Source organism: Ambystoma mexicanum, chromosome 2p (genome assembly GCF_040938575.1).
Source record: "Ambystoma mexicanum isolate Mex_15411 chromosome 2p, UKY_AmexF1_1, whole genome shotgun sequence".
Taxonomy (NCBI): domain Eukaryota; kingdom Metazoa; phylum Chordata; class Amphibia; order Caudata; family Ambystomatidae; genus Ambystoma; species Ambystoma mexicanum.
In genome coordinates this window covers 762,215,453-762,233,874 of record NC_090923.1, presented here as the reverse complement: position 1 = coordinate 762,233,874, position 18,422 = coordinate 762,215,453, and the positions used below count along the sequence as shown (strand labels likewise).

Below are 18,422 nucleotides of genomic sequence, written 5' to 3'. Positions count from 1 at the left end.
CCCTGTATATGTTTTTTCATGCATGGAATATATGTACACATCTTAACGGCACATTGAGATGCTTTTACCGCAGAGGACAATGATAGGTTTTCTCAACCTGACGTGACATTTAAAAATTGCACACATTGTAGATGCAAATACGCCTCTGTGGTGTGTGCAGACATTCTAACTACTCCCATTTTTCCTTGTCTTGGCAATATTTCCCAGACCCATTTCCACTCAATCCCTGTCCAAAACAAACATATGTTTTTAAATTATATTTAGAAAGTATTATTCATTTATTTTAAATACAGGAATAAGTTCTAAATATAATTAAAATATTTGTCAGCCACCCACTAATCTCTCCATTTATTCATGTTTTTCAATGTTCATTCTGTATCTCCTTTGTACTGCTTTTTCTCTTGCTCATAAAACATCAAGCTCTCACATAGAGATCCCGAAAAATCTCTCGGGAATAAAGTTTTCTTGGGCATTCACAAACTCCATACCTTCACTAATCCACTTCACTAGCACCCAAACACCTACACTACCTTCAAACATACCCCAGGATCCCCCTCATAACATTCTCAGTGATTTTTTTAGGAAACACAATGCGATGTTTCTTCTCTTGCATTGAAGAAAAACATTGCACTTTAAATGGTCATTTATAAAAACTAAAACTCCTTCACCCATACAATGCATGATGTGATATAATGCTATTTTCAAGTGCCCGGGTACCCCGCGCTTCACCAAATGTAAAAGAAACTACAGGGCAGATATAGGAATGCACTTCCGCAATGCCTGACCCTTTATAAGAAATCCTGGTAAAAATCCATTCCGTGGTTTAGACTAGGCAGCTGTCTAAAAATTGCAAATTTGTCCAATGGGAAAACCAATGCAAAAGTTAAAAAAACACACCTTTTTCACAATGTTTGTCTGTGAACCGTTGGACAGATTTGTAAGACATTTTCCAGTTATAAAGGGCACAGGTCATAAACTTTGTTTGGTACATTTAATGCAGGTGTATTCAATAGGTCAGAATGTATTAGCCAAATAATGTTAAAGAATAGAGTTATAGTTTTACCTTGACAATAGGGCGGTGACCGTAGCCTATAATATGTATAATTATGGTGCATTTTTATATGTGTTTATCTCAGTCTCCAAACACGCAGTAATGACATCATGTTTTCTTGCATAGGCCCTACATGCCTAGTACGTACCCCTAAAGGGCCACAAGTGTGTGCAAACCAGTGTTTACACCCATAAAAATACTAATGACATAGTAACAAAATTTTCTGTCCGCTGGCGTGAATGGAAGTCTTTTTGCTATATCTATTAGCATTTACTGTTACCCCACTGATGGTAAAAGCAGTATACCAGGCAAGCAGGTTCCCAGGTATGCAATACTGCTGAGATGCTGACGAAGAGGCGTGAGATTGATTTGTGTGTAGGCCATGATAGGGCAGGAGAGGGTAGGAAAAGAAATGCTGCAGGTGAACTGTGCATGACACAAGAAAACATGTCGAGCAGATTTTAAGAAGTAAAAGCAGCAAGCGGTCACAGAGCACCAATCAACAGGTCTGTAATTCCGACCATGGAGTGGAGAGGAAGCCACAACTCTTCATGATAAAGAAAATACAACGCTTTGAAGAAAGGCTCCTTCCTTGTTATTTTGTCTGTTATGATGTAAAGAGGATTGAAATTGTATAAATGTACTGATAATTGTTGACTAATAACCAACACATTTTCTGTATGATCTTACTCCTTTCATGGATCTTGGACAGGCCCAGTTGCGCGATTCAAGGAGATTGCTGCAGACAGCGCAGAGATTGTCTTTTTACTTGGGTATAGATATAGGGGCTCGAGTTCCCCCTATATTCAGCAGTGGGGACCTGTAACCAATCATGCACTTTGGCATGCACAGGTCCCCGCTGCGGAATATTTGGAATTTGCATGGCAGAGTGCAAAGGTGCAGAGTATAAAGGGCAAAAGGCGGCACAAACATGCGTTTGCCGCCTTTTACCCTGCACGTTTGAACTCCACCGTGCACAGTGAGTAAACACTGCGTGGGATGTTCGCATGGTACTTAAAGCATGCAGACTCCATTGGGATCCCCAGCATTTGCGCCGGCATGAAAATCCATGATGGAGCAAATGCTGTAACATTTGTATAGCGGCAACTAAGGGTGTAGCAGGAACGCAAGTTGCGTTCCACCCCTCTTCTCCATACAAATGAATGAAAATGGGGTGTGAAAATGATCCCCATAGTATTCTGGTTTATTTTATTCCTTAAGAAGACAACATGTGCGTGGTAATCGCAATTTGGCACAATGCTACTTTTCAAAATTGTTATTATTTCTTATTTGAAATCTTTATGCAAGATGCTGCTTCTACTGAAAACTGCAGCATTGCACACTGTTTTCAGTATTTAATTCGTTTTTAACAAGCAACGCTTAGAAAATGGATGGCAATTATTTGATTCAATGTTAAGTGCCCTCCACCAAGGTCAAGGCCAAATTATATATGATGGTTCTTTACAGTAATGCAGTTTCATCGGTTGGTAGGTGATAGAATTGATTTCTAATCTCTGGCCTTATGAACAGATGTTTAGGAGGCCATCCTTGTTAGTGAAACTTCTGGGAAGATAACCAGACCAATTCACGGTAGCTTGGAGGCTAAATCTCAGGAGGAGTGAGGGTGATCAGAGGTCTGATGAGCACACACAGTGAAAGACCAAGAATTACCATTAGACAGAAGTATATGAAAATATACAATATATTAGGCCCAAGAATAGACACTAGTGAATAATGAAAAGCAATAGAAAAATACCACACAAGCAACACACTATGTAATATATTTACGGTCACTGGAGGCATTGTGATAAAGTTCGAAACTCCACCAATACATGTAAGGGAAAAGGGCAGACAATCTTAAGAGCACAGACAATCTACAGAAATAGAAAATCCTAACTTTATGAGTCCAACCATATGATGAATGGAGCCTTGTGCTCAATGTTCGATGTGCGTGTAAAAGTGCTTGCTCGTACATAAAAGTCACAAAGTACCTTTCTAGGAAGCTGGCAAAGTTAGGGACAACATTCTGAATGGTGAAAACTGGTACCAAAAGTCAGGAGCCGATCTGCTGTGATGAGCAAAGCTATTCCCAACTTTTGGAGGACTTTAGGGAGCAGAGTCTACCCAAGCCAAAGAGAGGACTACAAGGGATCCTCCTTGCGTAAAATGTTATGGGTGAACAAGGTTCCACCAGTAAGGGGTGTCAGTACTCACCGCCCTTAGCTTGGTTTGGTCTGGAAAGGGTCATCAGAGGTTCGATTTGCCACCCTCGGTTAGGCTTCAAAATGCACGGGCACTGCGGGTACAGATGCAGGTCTGGTTTGCAACAGGAGCTGTATCTCTCGATTCGGATGGGGAACAAAGAAAACACTGATGCAGCTGTTCTCAGGGCACAAGAAGGAACGCGAGAAAACTGCCTTCAGTGACCGTCACTGTAGTACAATGACACAGGGGCACCCAACTCTTGCGATCTGATGCAACCTTCTCTCTAACAGCCCAAGGAAACTGGGATGGCAAAATTCTGTGAAAAGGGGCTTTGCAGTGCACCTTAGGATTCCCAAAAGTTTTCGAGGCAAGACTTGATGCAGTGACGCTCATGCACGGGTGCCAAGGTTTGTGCTGGACAATCCACTGGATGGCACAGGAACTCTTCTGAACAAGCTGTTTTGCAAGGCAAACAGGAGGCATCAAAAGTGATTATTCCCACCACTCCTAAAGGTTTGAAGCACCTTTGCAGGTCTTCTGAGATCGAGCCCAAAGCAGGGTTCTACTGGGACAACAGAGGGCTCAGGGTGCCAACCTTCTTCAGTGCGTCTCCGAATAGTCCTTTGTTCTGTTCAGCTACTCCGGATACTTGGCTCTATCCACAGGTTGAATCGGACCTGTTGCTGATCTACTCCTCATATCCACAAGTCCAATGAGTGCTTACACCCTAAAAGCCGGCAAATGAGAAGATCTGCCCCACTCATGCACGTCAGCAGTGGTCCCATTAGTGACCACTGCAGCTCTCATGTCCTTGTGCACACCAGACATCCTGGCAACAGTGATGTAGATTGGGACTAGACAGTTCCAACCCACTTCCTGGGTACCCACACACATGTGAACTGCAGGAGCTTGCAAAAGAAGTGGCTTTCGCGGGCAACTGCATGCCCAAATAAGGAAGTCCTGGGTCAGTAAGCCCAAGGGGAAGGCCAAACGACAAAATGGCCAAAGGAATAGAAAAAAGACCTTGTGGCACAGCCATGACGGACCCTAGCCACAGTCATGAGTCAAACACAGTAAGCATGGTATGACTCAGTAAACAGTTGTAAAAATACAAGGAAAAGCTTCTGCTGCCAGCAGTCTGTTTCTAGGCACATTGTACAATCACCAGAAAATCCTTAAGGGATGACTACAGCCAGAAAACATAAGGACCCCATTGCACGGTACATTAATGTACTTTGCGCAATGATAAAATACTGCCAAAATTGGCAACAAAGTCGAAAGACTAAGAGACACAAAGTTTGTCAGTACTGACAGCCTGAAGGACGTGTCAGTTTTCCCATAAAAATTTGCGAAAGCCCAGGGGAGAGCAGCTGAGGGCTGTTCTCCACTGGCAAAAGTCAGGTTAGGATACTGTAACAAAAGCAAAATGTTTGGGGGGGTCTACAAATATAGAGGGAAAGTTGCCTTTATAGAAAATTTCCCTAACACTCGCTACATATACAAATGAACACTGACTCTTCTCTCTCCTTCTCTCCTCAGATCATGGCCCTTGCCAAGAAGGCCAACTTTCAGCTCCACCTCCTCAGAGGCATTCTCCCTTTCCTCACCTTCACCCAGAAGCTCAATGTCTCCAAAGATCTGGTCCTCAATCTGCCTCTTTCCGCTCTTCGCCCCGTCCATCTAATCTGGAATAGGACTGAAAGGACGTATCCTTGGCCTCAAGCCCAGGGACCACATCCCTCCAGTCCTAATAGTTCTCCACTGGCTCCCGGTGGCTGCAAGGATCAAATTCAAGACCCTATGCATCATCCACAAGGCTTTATGAGGCCTTGGAAGCTGCTACATCCACCTTTCTCTCCCTTAATACCTCCCGGCTAGAGAACTTCGGTCCTCTAGCTCCAACTCTCTGCAGATCTGTTGTTTCTCCAAGAAGAGAGTGGGAGGTAGATCTCTATGTTTGGCAGGAGCGTCCCTCTGGAATAGCCTCCCTGCCTCTCTTAGACTTGAGCCGGATCTCCTTAAGTTCTGGAAGTGGCTCAAGACCCTGCTCTTCTCTTGATCCTTCCCTCTCGCCCTCCCGTGCTAATCCCCCCGTCTATCAGCTGTCACTGGCGGCGTGGTCTTTTATGAGTCCTACAAGGCATCAGGCCCCCCTCGTCCAGTCTTCTTCAGCACCCACCCAAATTAGCACTGCTGTTCCTGGGCCTCCTTCCTGACCAGCCTGGAGGGTTGACACCCCATCCTTTCTCCGGTCAACCCCCCCCTCCCTGCACTAGTTCGGTGTTCCCCGTCATCTCTTGGCACTTGCCCTCCTGGACTCCCCATAGCACTTGTGTAACCCTGGTCAAGGGTGTTGCTAGGTCTGGAGAAAGACCTGGGGCTACGCTGATGTCGGAACTGTCGGGACTGGGGGCTAGCTAGCCTTTTGGTTGTAGCTACTGAGATTCTATCTGGGGCTAGACCAAAAGATCAGAGGCTATAGCCCCCTTAGCCCCCCCAAGCAACGCCTCTGACCCTGGGCCCTCCTACCCCCCTACACCCCACTCCTCTTCTCCCTCCCCCTGCACTTCATGCTGCTGCACTTGAACGATCCGAATGTCACATGACCTAGTAGGACCATTATTGTTTTTATTCCCCTTGTGCCCCCCCCCCTTTTTGTCGTGTAGCGCCTTGAAACACATTGTGTATCGGCACCATATAAATATACAATAAATTAAATAAATAATGTTAAATGACATCTGCCCTTAAACCTGGATTTGCAGGTGTAGAAGTTTGGTATTGCAATATATACAAGACTTTACTCATGATTGCAAATGACTACCATAGTGAATTGTGGTAGAATATATGGCTTTTGTTCTGCTTGGTCTAACTGCTACAAGATCTATTGAGAGCCCATAAATGAAGTGCAGTGATCACTTCTGGGGGAAACCAAACTCTGTTTGGAGAAGAATATGCAAAGTACAGTATTTCTATAAGTTAAGTTAACATTGACTTGCAGAGAGTGTATGCAGAGAGTAGAGACTGGATCCTAAGAATGAAGGAATCTCTTTATAGAGTTAAGAAACAGTCGGTTAAATTGTTGTTCTGCATCTCTTCGGGCGAGGAACAAGAAGCAGTCCCAAGGGCATAGGAAAGAGCAAAGAGGTGTTACCCCCTCCCCTCCCCCCGCTAGCACCCCGAGGCACGCTAGTACCATTGGCATGGCAACAGATACTATTTGCTTCTGCTCCTTTTTAGAGATGGCTAAAGCTAAAAAGAACTCTTCAGATTTTTGAAGTTATACGTTTTTTATTTAAAACACCTTTGGCCTATAACAGCCTTTATTGCATACACATAAGTATAAGTAGCATTACTTTCAGGAAAGCAAAAAATAGTAATTGTAAAAAAAATATGTTGCCTACGAGAAGAGAAGGAGAAGACATGGAAAAGGACATGAAACATATTCATGTGATCCTCGAAAGAGAAGTGTTCGAATTAGAAGCAGAAATAAAAGTCGTATAACAATTGATGTTGAAGCCATCACTGCTGGGTGCTTAGAACCTCGATTCCAAACTTTAGCAAGAGGTTTCCATTTCTAGGAGTTTGCTACACTTCAGAAATTTTGAAAGAGTGCTCTGTCCGGCTCCCACAATAATGCCATTTCTTTCTTTCTTTCTTTCTTTCTTTCTTTCTTTCTTTCTTTCTTTCTTTCTTTCTTTCTTTCTTTCTTTCTTTCTTTCTTTCTTTCTTTCTTTCTTTCTTTCTTTCTTTCTTTCTTTCTTCCAGGCAGTACTTTGTTTTTCAAGGTATCGCTTGATCTGAACGGTTTCGGTATGTTGGTGCCATTTGGGTAGAGGCTGTATCAACTGGACTTTGTCCGGTGTCCATGTCTTTCAGGGATTGCTCCCTCCCCGGCCCCCACCACCTATGGCGCCTACGTTGAAGGCTAAGAAGGTCTGATTCTTGTGCCTTATTTTCAAAAGCCTTCTGTAGCAATTCAATGAAAGGGTTCAGGTTTGTGTTTGCATTGCATCACATCACATGCTGTCTTCAATTTGTCTCTCAGGTGCTCTCTGCTACTTCTACCCACTGGTTTTAGCTGTTGATAGGCTTCATGCTTGTTGTTGGAAAGGGGGGCGTAGGCTGTACAAAATGCACAGATGCTATATGGGTGGAAGGCAGCTAAAGGCAGTGGAGATGATTCCCCAACCCAAGAAGATGTGCTGCACAAAGAGGAATCAATGCATGGAGCTGTAATGTTTGGGCAAGCTCCCCTTTTTAATCTCCACGCCTTTCCTGCATCCCTCCTTTTCATCCTCCAAGAGTTTTCGTCCACTTCCGCTTCTGATAATGATGGCATGTAAGCGATTATGGGGGTCCAGTGTGCCCGGGGCCGGGGTTCCCGGCCACTGACTTAGCAAGGTCTGTCGGGAGCGCCATATGTAGCTATTTGCCCAGTCATCATGAAGTCATGTGTGGCTTTTGATGTCCCACTAAGCAAGGCGAGCGTTGCACATACGGGCTGTTCTTCCTTAAAGAGATAAGAGGAACGTCTGCTCTACAAATATTGAAATATTGGATGGAGGGAGTTTTGGTCACTTGCAGATGGTGTCTTTATCTTATCAACGGGAAAACCCACGCCAGCAATAAAGAGGTATTGCTGTGTTTTAATATTTAATATGTCCGGCTACAGTTAATCGTGCACCAGATGTTATCCGGGTGGCTTTACACATACCCACTGTGTGCCACTATATAAAAGCGTTTAGGCGTCTAAAGTCATTACATTGAAGAGGAAATGGCCAAGATGCTGCTCATGCTTTTCCTTTCAGTGGCCCTAGTGCAGGGACTCGTAACCCCACCAGTGAGTATTTGAGGTTTCTTCATAGGATTTGACAGCATGTTGCTTCCTTGTTTTATTTTGGGGAGAGATAGATGAACGGGTTCCAGATTTAAGATCGATTGATGCTCCTATGTTATGTACGTCTTTCTGATTGAATATGAGTCCTTCGCAAGCATTTCCCAATGTTCCCATTACTTAGGTTAGAGAATGGCAGATTTAAGCGGTTTCAGGAAAATTGGTTCACTCATCTCCCTTTCAATTTTAACACAAATATATTATGTATGTTCATTAACTTGAAGAATGCCTCTCAGGTTCCACTTAGCCAACACATAGCTAGGACAAAGGAAACAAGTATTAGCAAAGCCAACAGTTTTGGCTTTTGTGTAGGAATGAGATTGCCATTTGTCAAGCATTGCCATAGGAATTACCTGGACATATGATGGCTACAGCTGAACAAATAGTGCTTCAGTGTATGATAGCATTGCCTGGAATATTTCTGTCTATTACCATTACACAAGCCAACATTGTTGACTTTTTCAATGCTTGTTTTGATGGGATTTCTGTGAAATGTACAGATATAAATCAAGTGTCTGAAGGCACACATTGTTTATGACATTTCTATTACACAGATGTCACGGTTAAGCTATCAACACTCAGAAGACTAATTAGAAATAGCATTGCTAGGCCAAAGGTTTTTGTTTACACCGTCAAGGGATTAATTTGAGTGGCTCTAAGAAGCTGTTAGAGCTAGCTCAAGTGAATCCCTGGAGGATGTGTTTTGGACTGGGAGGAGTAGGGAGTGGGAGGGGGGGTTGGCCATGTGGATTAGCATGCCAATATCCAGTCAATAGGTGGACAAATAACCAAACAACACCCAAAAGCTGTTCCCCCTCTCATTGTATCTCCCACCTAGCTGAACTCCAATGCAATACTACTATAAGCCAACACTAGGGGGCCGGCCTCATGATTAACATTGAAGGCGACGATTAAAGTGCCCATGGATTCCTGTGTCCTGAATGGTCTGCACACAGAACGCCAGACGCCCAAAGAGCAACTGCAAGCAGTAAAAGAGCCTTGCACTCTCAGCCAGCCTCTCCATGCATATGCAAACGACACTTATTTATACTTTGGCCATCAGCAACCACATGCATAGAAGGGCCCGGACACCCCAGTGGGTGCTGCATGTAAATTGGCAGTGATGGTCCTTAAAGTGCCCATTAATTCAAATGATCTTTCTAGTTTTCAACACTCGTTTCATAAGGGGCCAAGGAGTGGAAAAAAGGTACTACATGGCTTGCTTTACGAAAAATGTGTTGAAAAAGTCATATTTGCATGTTTACCGGGAAGCATACTTTCCATTTGTGGACCCCATATCCCCCTTCTTCTAATATTCTGGATCCCAAATGGAGTGGCATGCAGCAGTATTTTATCCTCACACCCAAATACGTTCTGAATGAGTATATTTTAGTTATGGTTACACACACTTTGATGTTAAGTGATTCAAGCATACCAGCCTTTTATCACATACACCTTTGTGAAATATATAGGTCTGTGGTCATTCTTATGTTCCCAGAATTCCCTTTCTATGTTATACAACACAGTCTGGACCCTCTTTGGTGCTGTTTGGCCCATTCCCCTTTCTTAGAGGGTATTTTTAAAGAGTACAATAGGAGCAATACGAATGTACTGACTGCCCATCCTGAAATGATAACCTTCTATAAGAAAATCATTTGCATTGTTATTCTAGGTTTTGATAATGTAATTTAATCAGTAATGTAAGTGTACATTTCAATATTACCATATACTGGAAGCGATTCTTAGAAATTAATATAAGTACATTGTAAAATGTTAAAACAAGCCTGCTTGCAATATTAATTAATCATCATCATCAACACCCTGAAGGTCCAATTAGAAAGAAGCAAAAAACAAGAAGCTTTACATGGCCTTCATAGACCTCTCTCAGACCTTTGACACTGTTTGTTGTAACAAAATGTGTGGAAAACTACAGAAATGTCGATATCCTAATGAAATATCAGAATTTATACAAGAACTCTACTCAGAGACGTCTATAAGCATTAGATTAGAAAGATTGGGCCTTATTACCAAAGAAATTAGAACCAACAAGGGACTCAAACAAGGATGCCCGCTGGAACCCAAACTTTTAAATCTGTATATATCAGACGTGGAGGACACATTTTGAAACATAAGTTACGTCCCACCCAAAATTGCCCATCAGAAGATCAGGCACCTGATATTTGCAGAGGACGTAGTCCTACTGGACCGAACCCCAGTGGGACTACAGAGATAGATTGATGCACTGCATAAATACGTTGTAACAAACAACTTGGAAATCAACCCATCAAAGTCAATGGTATTGGTCTTTAAACATGGCACGAAACGTAACACCAAAAAAGCATTTACGTGGCACTTCATGGGAAGTAAAATCCCGGAAGTTAGATCGCTGACATATCCGGGGTCATGCTTGAATATAAGCACAAGAGATACCATAGGCTTGACTCCCAGAGAGCCAAGGGCGGATACTAATGAAAAGATTCTGTGGGTTCTCAATCGCCCCATTAATTACCTTTTATCGCACGAAGTTGCTACCTGTACTGATGTACGGAGCCGAAACTTCATTCTCTTTTCAGTGGAAATACTGGTCAAAGATCGAGGGGTTGTTTTGGAAAACCACCTTTCGCCTATCCAAGAGTACCCCCATCCAAGCCATATGGATGGAATTGGGCCCAACGGCTAAGAAAACCATTGTCATCTGGAAATCCCTCCGTTTCTATAGAAAATGTCTTGACGACACAAAGACCGGGGGGAGTGTCGTGGCATTAAGAGAAGCCCTGTTAAACAACAATGATGCAACATTGTTAGAATGGCTTATCATATGCCAAACTATCATATCAGACCTGGACGAATCGGAATTAACTTTGTGCATCAACCGGGACAAAGTAAAGAAGAAGTTATATACTCAGGATTGGATAAACACGCAGGAAGAACGTCAGTCTATGAAATATTATGGGAAGCCATTCCTGTAAGCAAGGAAATTTAACTTGTTACCAAGATACCTAAAACTGTTTCCGCACTGGTACTACAGGGACCAATTCATGAGGTTTTGTTTAAATGTATTTCCGACCAGAGAGATTCTAAGTGGAAGGAAAGGTCATAACTCTGCAACAAAATGTAGACTGTGTCAAGACAAAACCACATTGGAAACATTAAAACATCTGGTATTATCCTGTTCAGTCATGAAACAAACCAGACTGTCTTTAATGACGGAAGTGACCAAGATCTATGGCTTGTGGACACTCGAAGAGTGGTGGAGTGAACATTTATTGGGAAATCAAATTCCACTGACCTTGGCCCTCGTGAAACTGTTGGGAAAAATATTCCATAACATTAGAGAGGGGGCAGTGGAATAAAAGAAACAATTTATCATTGTCAACAAAAGACATTACATGAAGGAAAAAAATATATATTTTAATTGACATTTCTTATGGCAAAAGATTAACTGTATTGTGTAACCACATAAAGCCAATATAAAAATGTATTAAACAATTTACAATTATTTATAGATATTAGCACGTTAACATGCCTGTGTTCTGGGAAAGTCTATGCGCATATGATTAGTAAAATACTGTCCAGACGGAGCCAGAAGATAACAAAACCTTTTACTATTCCAGGCACAGTATTACATCTTTTTGATTGGGCATCTTGTAAAATGGAAAAGGCAACTGGTGACACATACGTCACTGTCATTAGAGTTCATCAGAGGAATATAGCCTGTCAAGGCAGGATCTGAGAACCCAGTACCTTTGGAAACAAAATGATGAAATGACACTCATTTGGTCTCTCAAATTGTCCTTACTTCTTGGTAGGGTCATGATCAGATTAAAACAATTGGCTTGTTCTTCTGTCAGCACCAAGGCAAAGTTGAATGTTGCATGCTAAATTGGTTGGTATTGCTGCTGAACCTTAACATTTGTTAGATTATGCACAAAGTCTAGTAATTTACACAAATAGTTGTAAAAGAAATGCACAGTTGTATACACTGAAGCCTAATCCTCTGGTCCTTCACAAAGTCTGCCAGAAACACAGCACTCCCCATAGCCTATCTACTTCCCCCTCACCACTCCTGTACAGATACAGTACCCTCAGTGTGATGGTGGCATGTCTGCAGGATATACATGATGACACTCTTTGTCTCAAAATAACAGGCCTTTACCCACTTCGGGTAATACCTCTGCACTGGAAAGTCAATCTTACACAGAGATGAACACAGGCTGGGCAAATGGAAAGTCTGGGTAAGAATCCAAAATCAGATCCAGCTTTTCTACACAGTCCAATACTTCCACCACATTTGTATGCTTTATTTTTTAGCATATATATTTTTATTAACAGATTCTTGACATAATAGAACATGTCTCACAGATTCTCAAAACATTTTGTTTGTGCATGTGATGAGATTTGCTAATGCATTAGAAGCACATCTCATCACTTGCACCAAAACAACGTGCGCCCCATTCGGAAAGGGAATTTATATACAAATACCCTTCATCCCCTTTCCAATGCAAATGCCGAAATCACAAACGGATCTGTATTAAAATTTGCAGAAAATAAACAAATTCCCCTGCGCCTGCTGGGAACAGGTGCTGAGCGATGCCATATGCATGGCAGGGTCATTTCTAATCCTGTAATCCAATGTTTTATGTCTGGCTACAGCGATTTGAACCACTACTGTCACACTTGCATTTCTATTCCCCAAAACTCCCAGCATCAACGTGCATGCAGGGAGTCTGTCATACATTGGCATCTGGAGCACGCTCGCAACACTAATGTATGCAAAGTGGCTAACCAGAACCAATTTCGCAGGGTGGGTAGAGCACTAGAATTCGCAAATTACTGCATTGATCTTATGAAAGTAAGTTGAATCTGCTGCCGGTGAGGGGCTTCTTACAAGTCAGTGTTACCTGGCAAATTTCTGATTCTGCACTTTCCTTTGGTTGAGGTACATCACATCTGAAGCAGGAAGACTGGCCTAATGATTTGTCATAAGGTTGGCCTAAAACATCTAAACAATGAAAGCAGATGTTGCAGAGAACCAGCAGAGCACAACCAGCTGAGCTAGCTGTGGAATGTCTGCCAGCCAGGCCTCGAAAGATGGGCATCAACAGCCCTCCCTTCTGAGAAGTACGCAGCTCTGAAGCTCAAGCTGCTGGCTCAAGTCCCAAGACTGCCTCGCAGAAGCAGAAGCAGCCAGCCAGTTATGAAATGTACTGGATTCTCTCTCTTCAGAGAAATGAACTGTTATGAATACGTACAACTAATGGGAGGAGATTAATATGTAGCTTTGCATTGTACATAAATATGAGCCAGGCCTGGGAGGGGGCAGAGTCGATGCAGCCCTCCAGAGCCTGGTGTGTGTGTTAACATTACAGCTTTTACACCCAAACCTCTGGCTTTGCGTATTATTTGTGTCCAAGTGCTGAGTGCCGAGTGCCTGGAAGGCGTGAGACGGTGTGAGGGGGCTAGATGAGCACTAGTATCGGGGGGATCAGGAGGGACGAATGTAACACAGTGCTCTTCTGTCTTGGTGAGGGATAGAGTGAATTTGGGTTGAAGAACCATATCAACCGGACGGTTCATTGAAGTAATGACTCTTTGTATGATTGCATACAGATTTTACAAAGAATTGTACCAGTCTTGTTGCTTTATATTTGTTGGTGATTTATTAATACACTCAGCCAACACGTGTTTCGACCCAATATGGGTCTTTTTCAAGGCTGCAGTGACAGAACAAGGAGTGATGCATATGCAGTTTAGGAAAATAATCACCCGAGTGGAGGTGATCAGTGTAGTGTTTTGGACAGTGAATTTTTATAGTTTAGGTGAGAATAAGACATTGTTGCATTGTAAGTGAGATTGTGTACAAGGTTGTGTGTATACAGAGTGGTGTAAACCAGGTGTATATTGGTTGGTGTGAGTGACATGAATACAGTGATTGTGAGTTGTTACAGTTAGGTAGGCATATATCATGGATGATTACATATGCATTGCAATGAAACATGTTGTTTTAACATTATATCATAGTACTAAAGAAGGAAAAGAGGGAAGGAAGAAGAAATGATGTTGCAAATAATAGGGATTGATGCCAGGCTGCATGTTTACAGGTAGAAAGCCGTGATGTGTGTGTCTTACTGTGTGTGGTGATCACATTTTGCACTGCTGCACAGCCCCAAAGAAGTGTGCAGGTCACTTTTGAGAATAAGGTGACCAGCACATTTCTAAAACGAACTCAAATGAAAAAGTGCATCCTCTCCGCTTCTTTAATTTGCGTTCTATTATGAGGATCTGCCCCATAGTATATACCTATACACTGAATGAAATGATCAGCACCTAATGGTTGTATGTACACACCTCCTTTCACATTGTGGACGTCTACAGGTTTCTTTCCTTACTTGTCTTCCTAATCCTCAGATATACTTACAAATTAAAATATGATTTGCTGATATATAAACAGCCAAGCAGATGTTCATTGTCATGGGGCATACCCTTTCCCCTTTCAAAGAATGGTATGTGGGTATTAGATACACAATATTGTTTCAAAGAGTGGTATGTGGGTTTCAGATACACAATATTGTCGTTGAGATGTCAAAAAGTCAACTATCGCAGGTCTACTGACAGTTATTCATTATAAGTTGTGATGCAGTAAGTGTGTTGGGAAGTTCCTGTTGTTTTTGTATCAGTTATTCCAACAACGAAATCCTAGGGATAATCTTGCTATCTCCTTTCTGTGGCTCACCTCTGTAAGGGGTGCTCTATTGCACCCATAACCTCTAAATCAACTTGGCCATTCTTTCTTTGTGTTCCCAGGATGTAGAGAACGTCACTGGAGTGATGGATGAGAATGGAGTTTGCCTCTGCACTATCATTCTACCTGACAACACATTCCCCGCACATAGGATGGAATCCTTGGAAGTCACTGCACACAACCTGACCATCAGCGTCCAGCAGGAAATCATCAAGGTAAGAGGTCAGCTTCAATCACATAATCAGAAAGCTAGACATAGTTTTATTGAGTTAAGTGGGAGTTCACAGAACTTAAATTACATCCTATCGCTTCAGCACTCTGCAGGAGTAACTCTTCGAATTTAAATTGAGTCATCTTTCCCCCCATGTCAATTACATTACTATTCATCATGGGGGTGATTAACTTAATATGTTCTCAACAATGCAGGAAACAGAAGCTAGTTGAGGTAGTGTTATTTTCTTTGTCCAGCATTGGGAACATAACAAACGCAATAACGTGATTTGATATAACCAAAAGGCAAATTTGGCCCAAAGGAATATAAACCCAACTCTGAATGTTTCTGAAACATATTGTGATTTTCCATTTATGGAAGTCGGAGGTATAAGGGGGGTCCCAAAACATGCATTTCCCACACTTTTCTTATAGGGCAAAGATTGCTCTCACCTACGGTCCAAAGGTCTAGACACCAAACTTCCAAGAGAAGCATGCTTTTGCCTATTTGGTGCAAATGCGTCCAGTGGTTTGTTGTAAATATGGCCAAAAGTGGCCAAAATATTGTTTGGGATATCTGGGTTTGCCCAAAATTATTTGTGGATTCACACGGCTGTGTTCACATTACTGATTGGCCGTTTTGCTAGTTGAAAAACAGCTACTCTACCTCCAAATGACCACCATTGTTATTTGTTGGCTTTTAGCGGGCTCTTGCGGTCTCTGTGCTGCAAAAAAGAGACACATTCCAGAGGAAGATTGTTTCACAAAGTGTTTTCATATACCCTAGAATTTAGACAAAATGTTTTTTCTGGAACCATGGTCACAGCCCAATCCTACCTTGAACCTCTGGTCAAGGCTCAGACCCATGAACTGCTTTCAGGGGCTCGCAGCTATCTGCTTACCCACCAGGGTTACTGGGGTGTCCAGAGCATGGACTTTTGTCATGCCCCAGGGAAAGTGGCCATTGCACATGGCCTAAAACCAGTACCAGTGGCAAGGTCAGTTGGGTGAATGGGTATGCAAGGCTAATGGTATCCGGTTTACCCACTATGGCTACTTTGGCTGTGTGACCAGGTCTGCAGACTTATTTGTAGCCAGCAGACCCTTCACTGCTAATGATGGTGTACAGGGCATGGCTGAAGGCCAATTCTTGGCCAAAGCGAGACACTAGGCGTGGCCGCAGCAAATTCACAGAGGGCACTAAAAGTGGTTTGAGGTTCCTAGCATGCTATGCTTAGTGTTCACATCATATGGGTCAGGAGTGCCTGTAGCATAGCTGAAGGTAATTGCCTACGCAAAGTAGCAAATGTGCATGGGTGCAGAATCCATGCCCATTAGGTACATTGAGTAAGAGCACATGCTGAGTTTTTGCGTGCAGGTCTTCATGTGGACTTTTGTGGTGGCCTGGGATAGATCAGAACATGTGCAAAGGTCAAGCCCCAGGCAAAGCGGCCCTTTGATATGGTCCTGGGTAAATCATTACCCATAGAGTAAAGTGATCAAAGGGCATTGTCACAGGTCATACCTAGTAGCCACATCAGGGGGCTTGGGATGTCCAGAACATTGCGCACGTCCACGGCCCAGAAAAAGTGTCCGCGTGTGCCCATTGTATATGAAAGTACATATAACTAAAGAAAATCTCTGAATTATGAGAAATATTCTTCTTAAATGATTGTATGGTGTATCTTTAAAAACAGGTAAACAACCACTCTGGTAAGTAATATGCCCCTCTCCCCAGTATTACCTACAATTAAAATCTAGGATATAACAACATCAGCAATCTCGTGCATGAGGCTCAGAGTTAGTATTCTGCATGCTTTAGAACTGAGGGCCACATTTTCCTGTTGCTGCAGCGCAATCACATATGCAGGCCGTAATGGCCTGTCAGTAAACCAATAGTGTAGGCCTTAAGTGCACCGAATTTTAGAAGTGACTGTTCCGGAAGAAGGAATGGGTGTAATGAATGGTGAGCAGCCAATGTTCTCCCCTCATTGCATCCACACAAGAGCAGATAATGGACATTTTCAAGTAGAGAGCCATAACTTTCTGCATGTCATGTGTCAAATTTACTTTCAGCATTTATTTTTTTGATATTCCTGTACTGCTACCACTTCTAGTTTTACTTCTGGTTGTACTTATGTCAGTGGTGGAACAGCCTCTTGATATGATATGGCATTTATAACGCGCCTATACACAAGTGTTTCAACGTGCGACGAGGCAAGGGAGGGGAACAAAAGTAGTACGGGCAACGATCCTACTAGGCCAGGTGTCATTCAGATTGTGCAAGTGCGTGGGAAGGGGGCAGGGACAGTGCAGTACAAGGCAAAGATGATAATAAGTAAGTAGCGGCCAGCATGTGGCAAGTGCATGGGTAAGTGCAGACATCAGGTGTCAAGGGCTGGGAGGGGGACTGTAGGGATACAGAGACAGTCCCCAAGTGCGGGGGTTGCCAGGTGGGCAGTGCAGGTGTGAAATGCTGGCAGGGGAGGGACCTGGTCCCGAGATCAGAGGGTGTCCAGGTAGCCAGTGCAGTTCCAGTAACAGCTAGCAGGTCAGCAGAGGAGAGTAGGAGAAAAAGCAGAATCAAAGAGAAAGGTTTTGAGGAGCTTCCCGAACTGGAGATGGTTCTCCTCAAGTTTAAGGGAGGCAGGGAGGCTGTTCCTGAGGGAGGCACCAGCCGAGGAAAGAGATCTACCACCAACTCATTTCTTGGAGAAGCGACTGACCCTGAGGTAGTTGGAGGCAGATGAGTGAATAGCTCGAGAAGGAAGATATTTAGGAAGAGAGAGTTGAAGGTATTGAGGCCTCAGGCCCCAGAAGGCCTTGTGGATGATACATAGGGTTTTGAACATAATCCTCACAGCCAATGGGAGCCAGTGCAGAGATTTCAGTCCTGGAGAGATACGATCCCTGGGCTTGTGGCCAAGGACAGTCTTACAGTCCTGTTCTGGATAAGTTGCAGAGGGCAGAGAGTAGAAGCAGGCAGATTTAGAAAGAGGCTGTTGGAATAGTCCAGCCTAGAGAGAACCAGAGCTCTGGAGACAGTGAGCTTCTCGGGGAAGGAGAGGAAAGTAAGAATACCTCTGATGAGGTGCAGCTGGTAGTGTGACTTCTTAGAGACATCAGTGATGTGAGGAGAGAAGGAGAGTGTGGAGTCGAAGATGACCCCAAGGTTTTTAGCCTTGCAGGTGGGAGCAGGAAGAGGGCCAAGAGTGGCCGGCCAGAGAGCTGCAGGGAAGGGGGGAGCGGGTGTGCCGATGAGGAGAATCTCAGTCTTACTGGCATTAAGGCAGAGGTCATTGGTGGCACACCACTCCTGG

General features: G+C 43.3%; 1 protein-coding gene across 1 annotated transcript in view; it reads left to right on the top strand.

Annotated features, from left to right (window-relative positions):
- Window positions 1-4,254: 4,254 nt before the first annotated feature.
- LOC138567790 (olfactomedin-like) overlaps window positions 4,255-18,422 on the top strand; it is a 187,653-nt gene continuing 173,485 nt past the window's right edge. Inside the window, exons 1-2 of the mRNA XM_069646282.1 lie at window positions 4,255-4,329; window positions 14,955-15,107. Coding sequence (XP_069502383.1) covers window positions 4,255-4,329; window positions 14,955-15,107 — 228 coding nt within the window. The remainder of the gene's footprint in view (window positions 4,330-14,954; window positions 15,108-18,422) is intronic.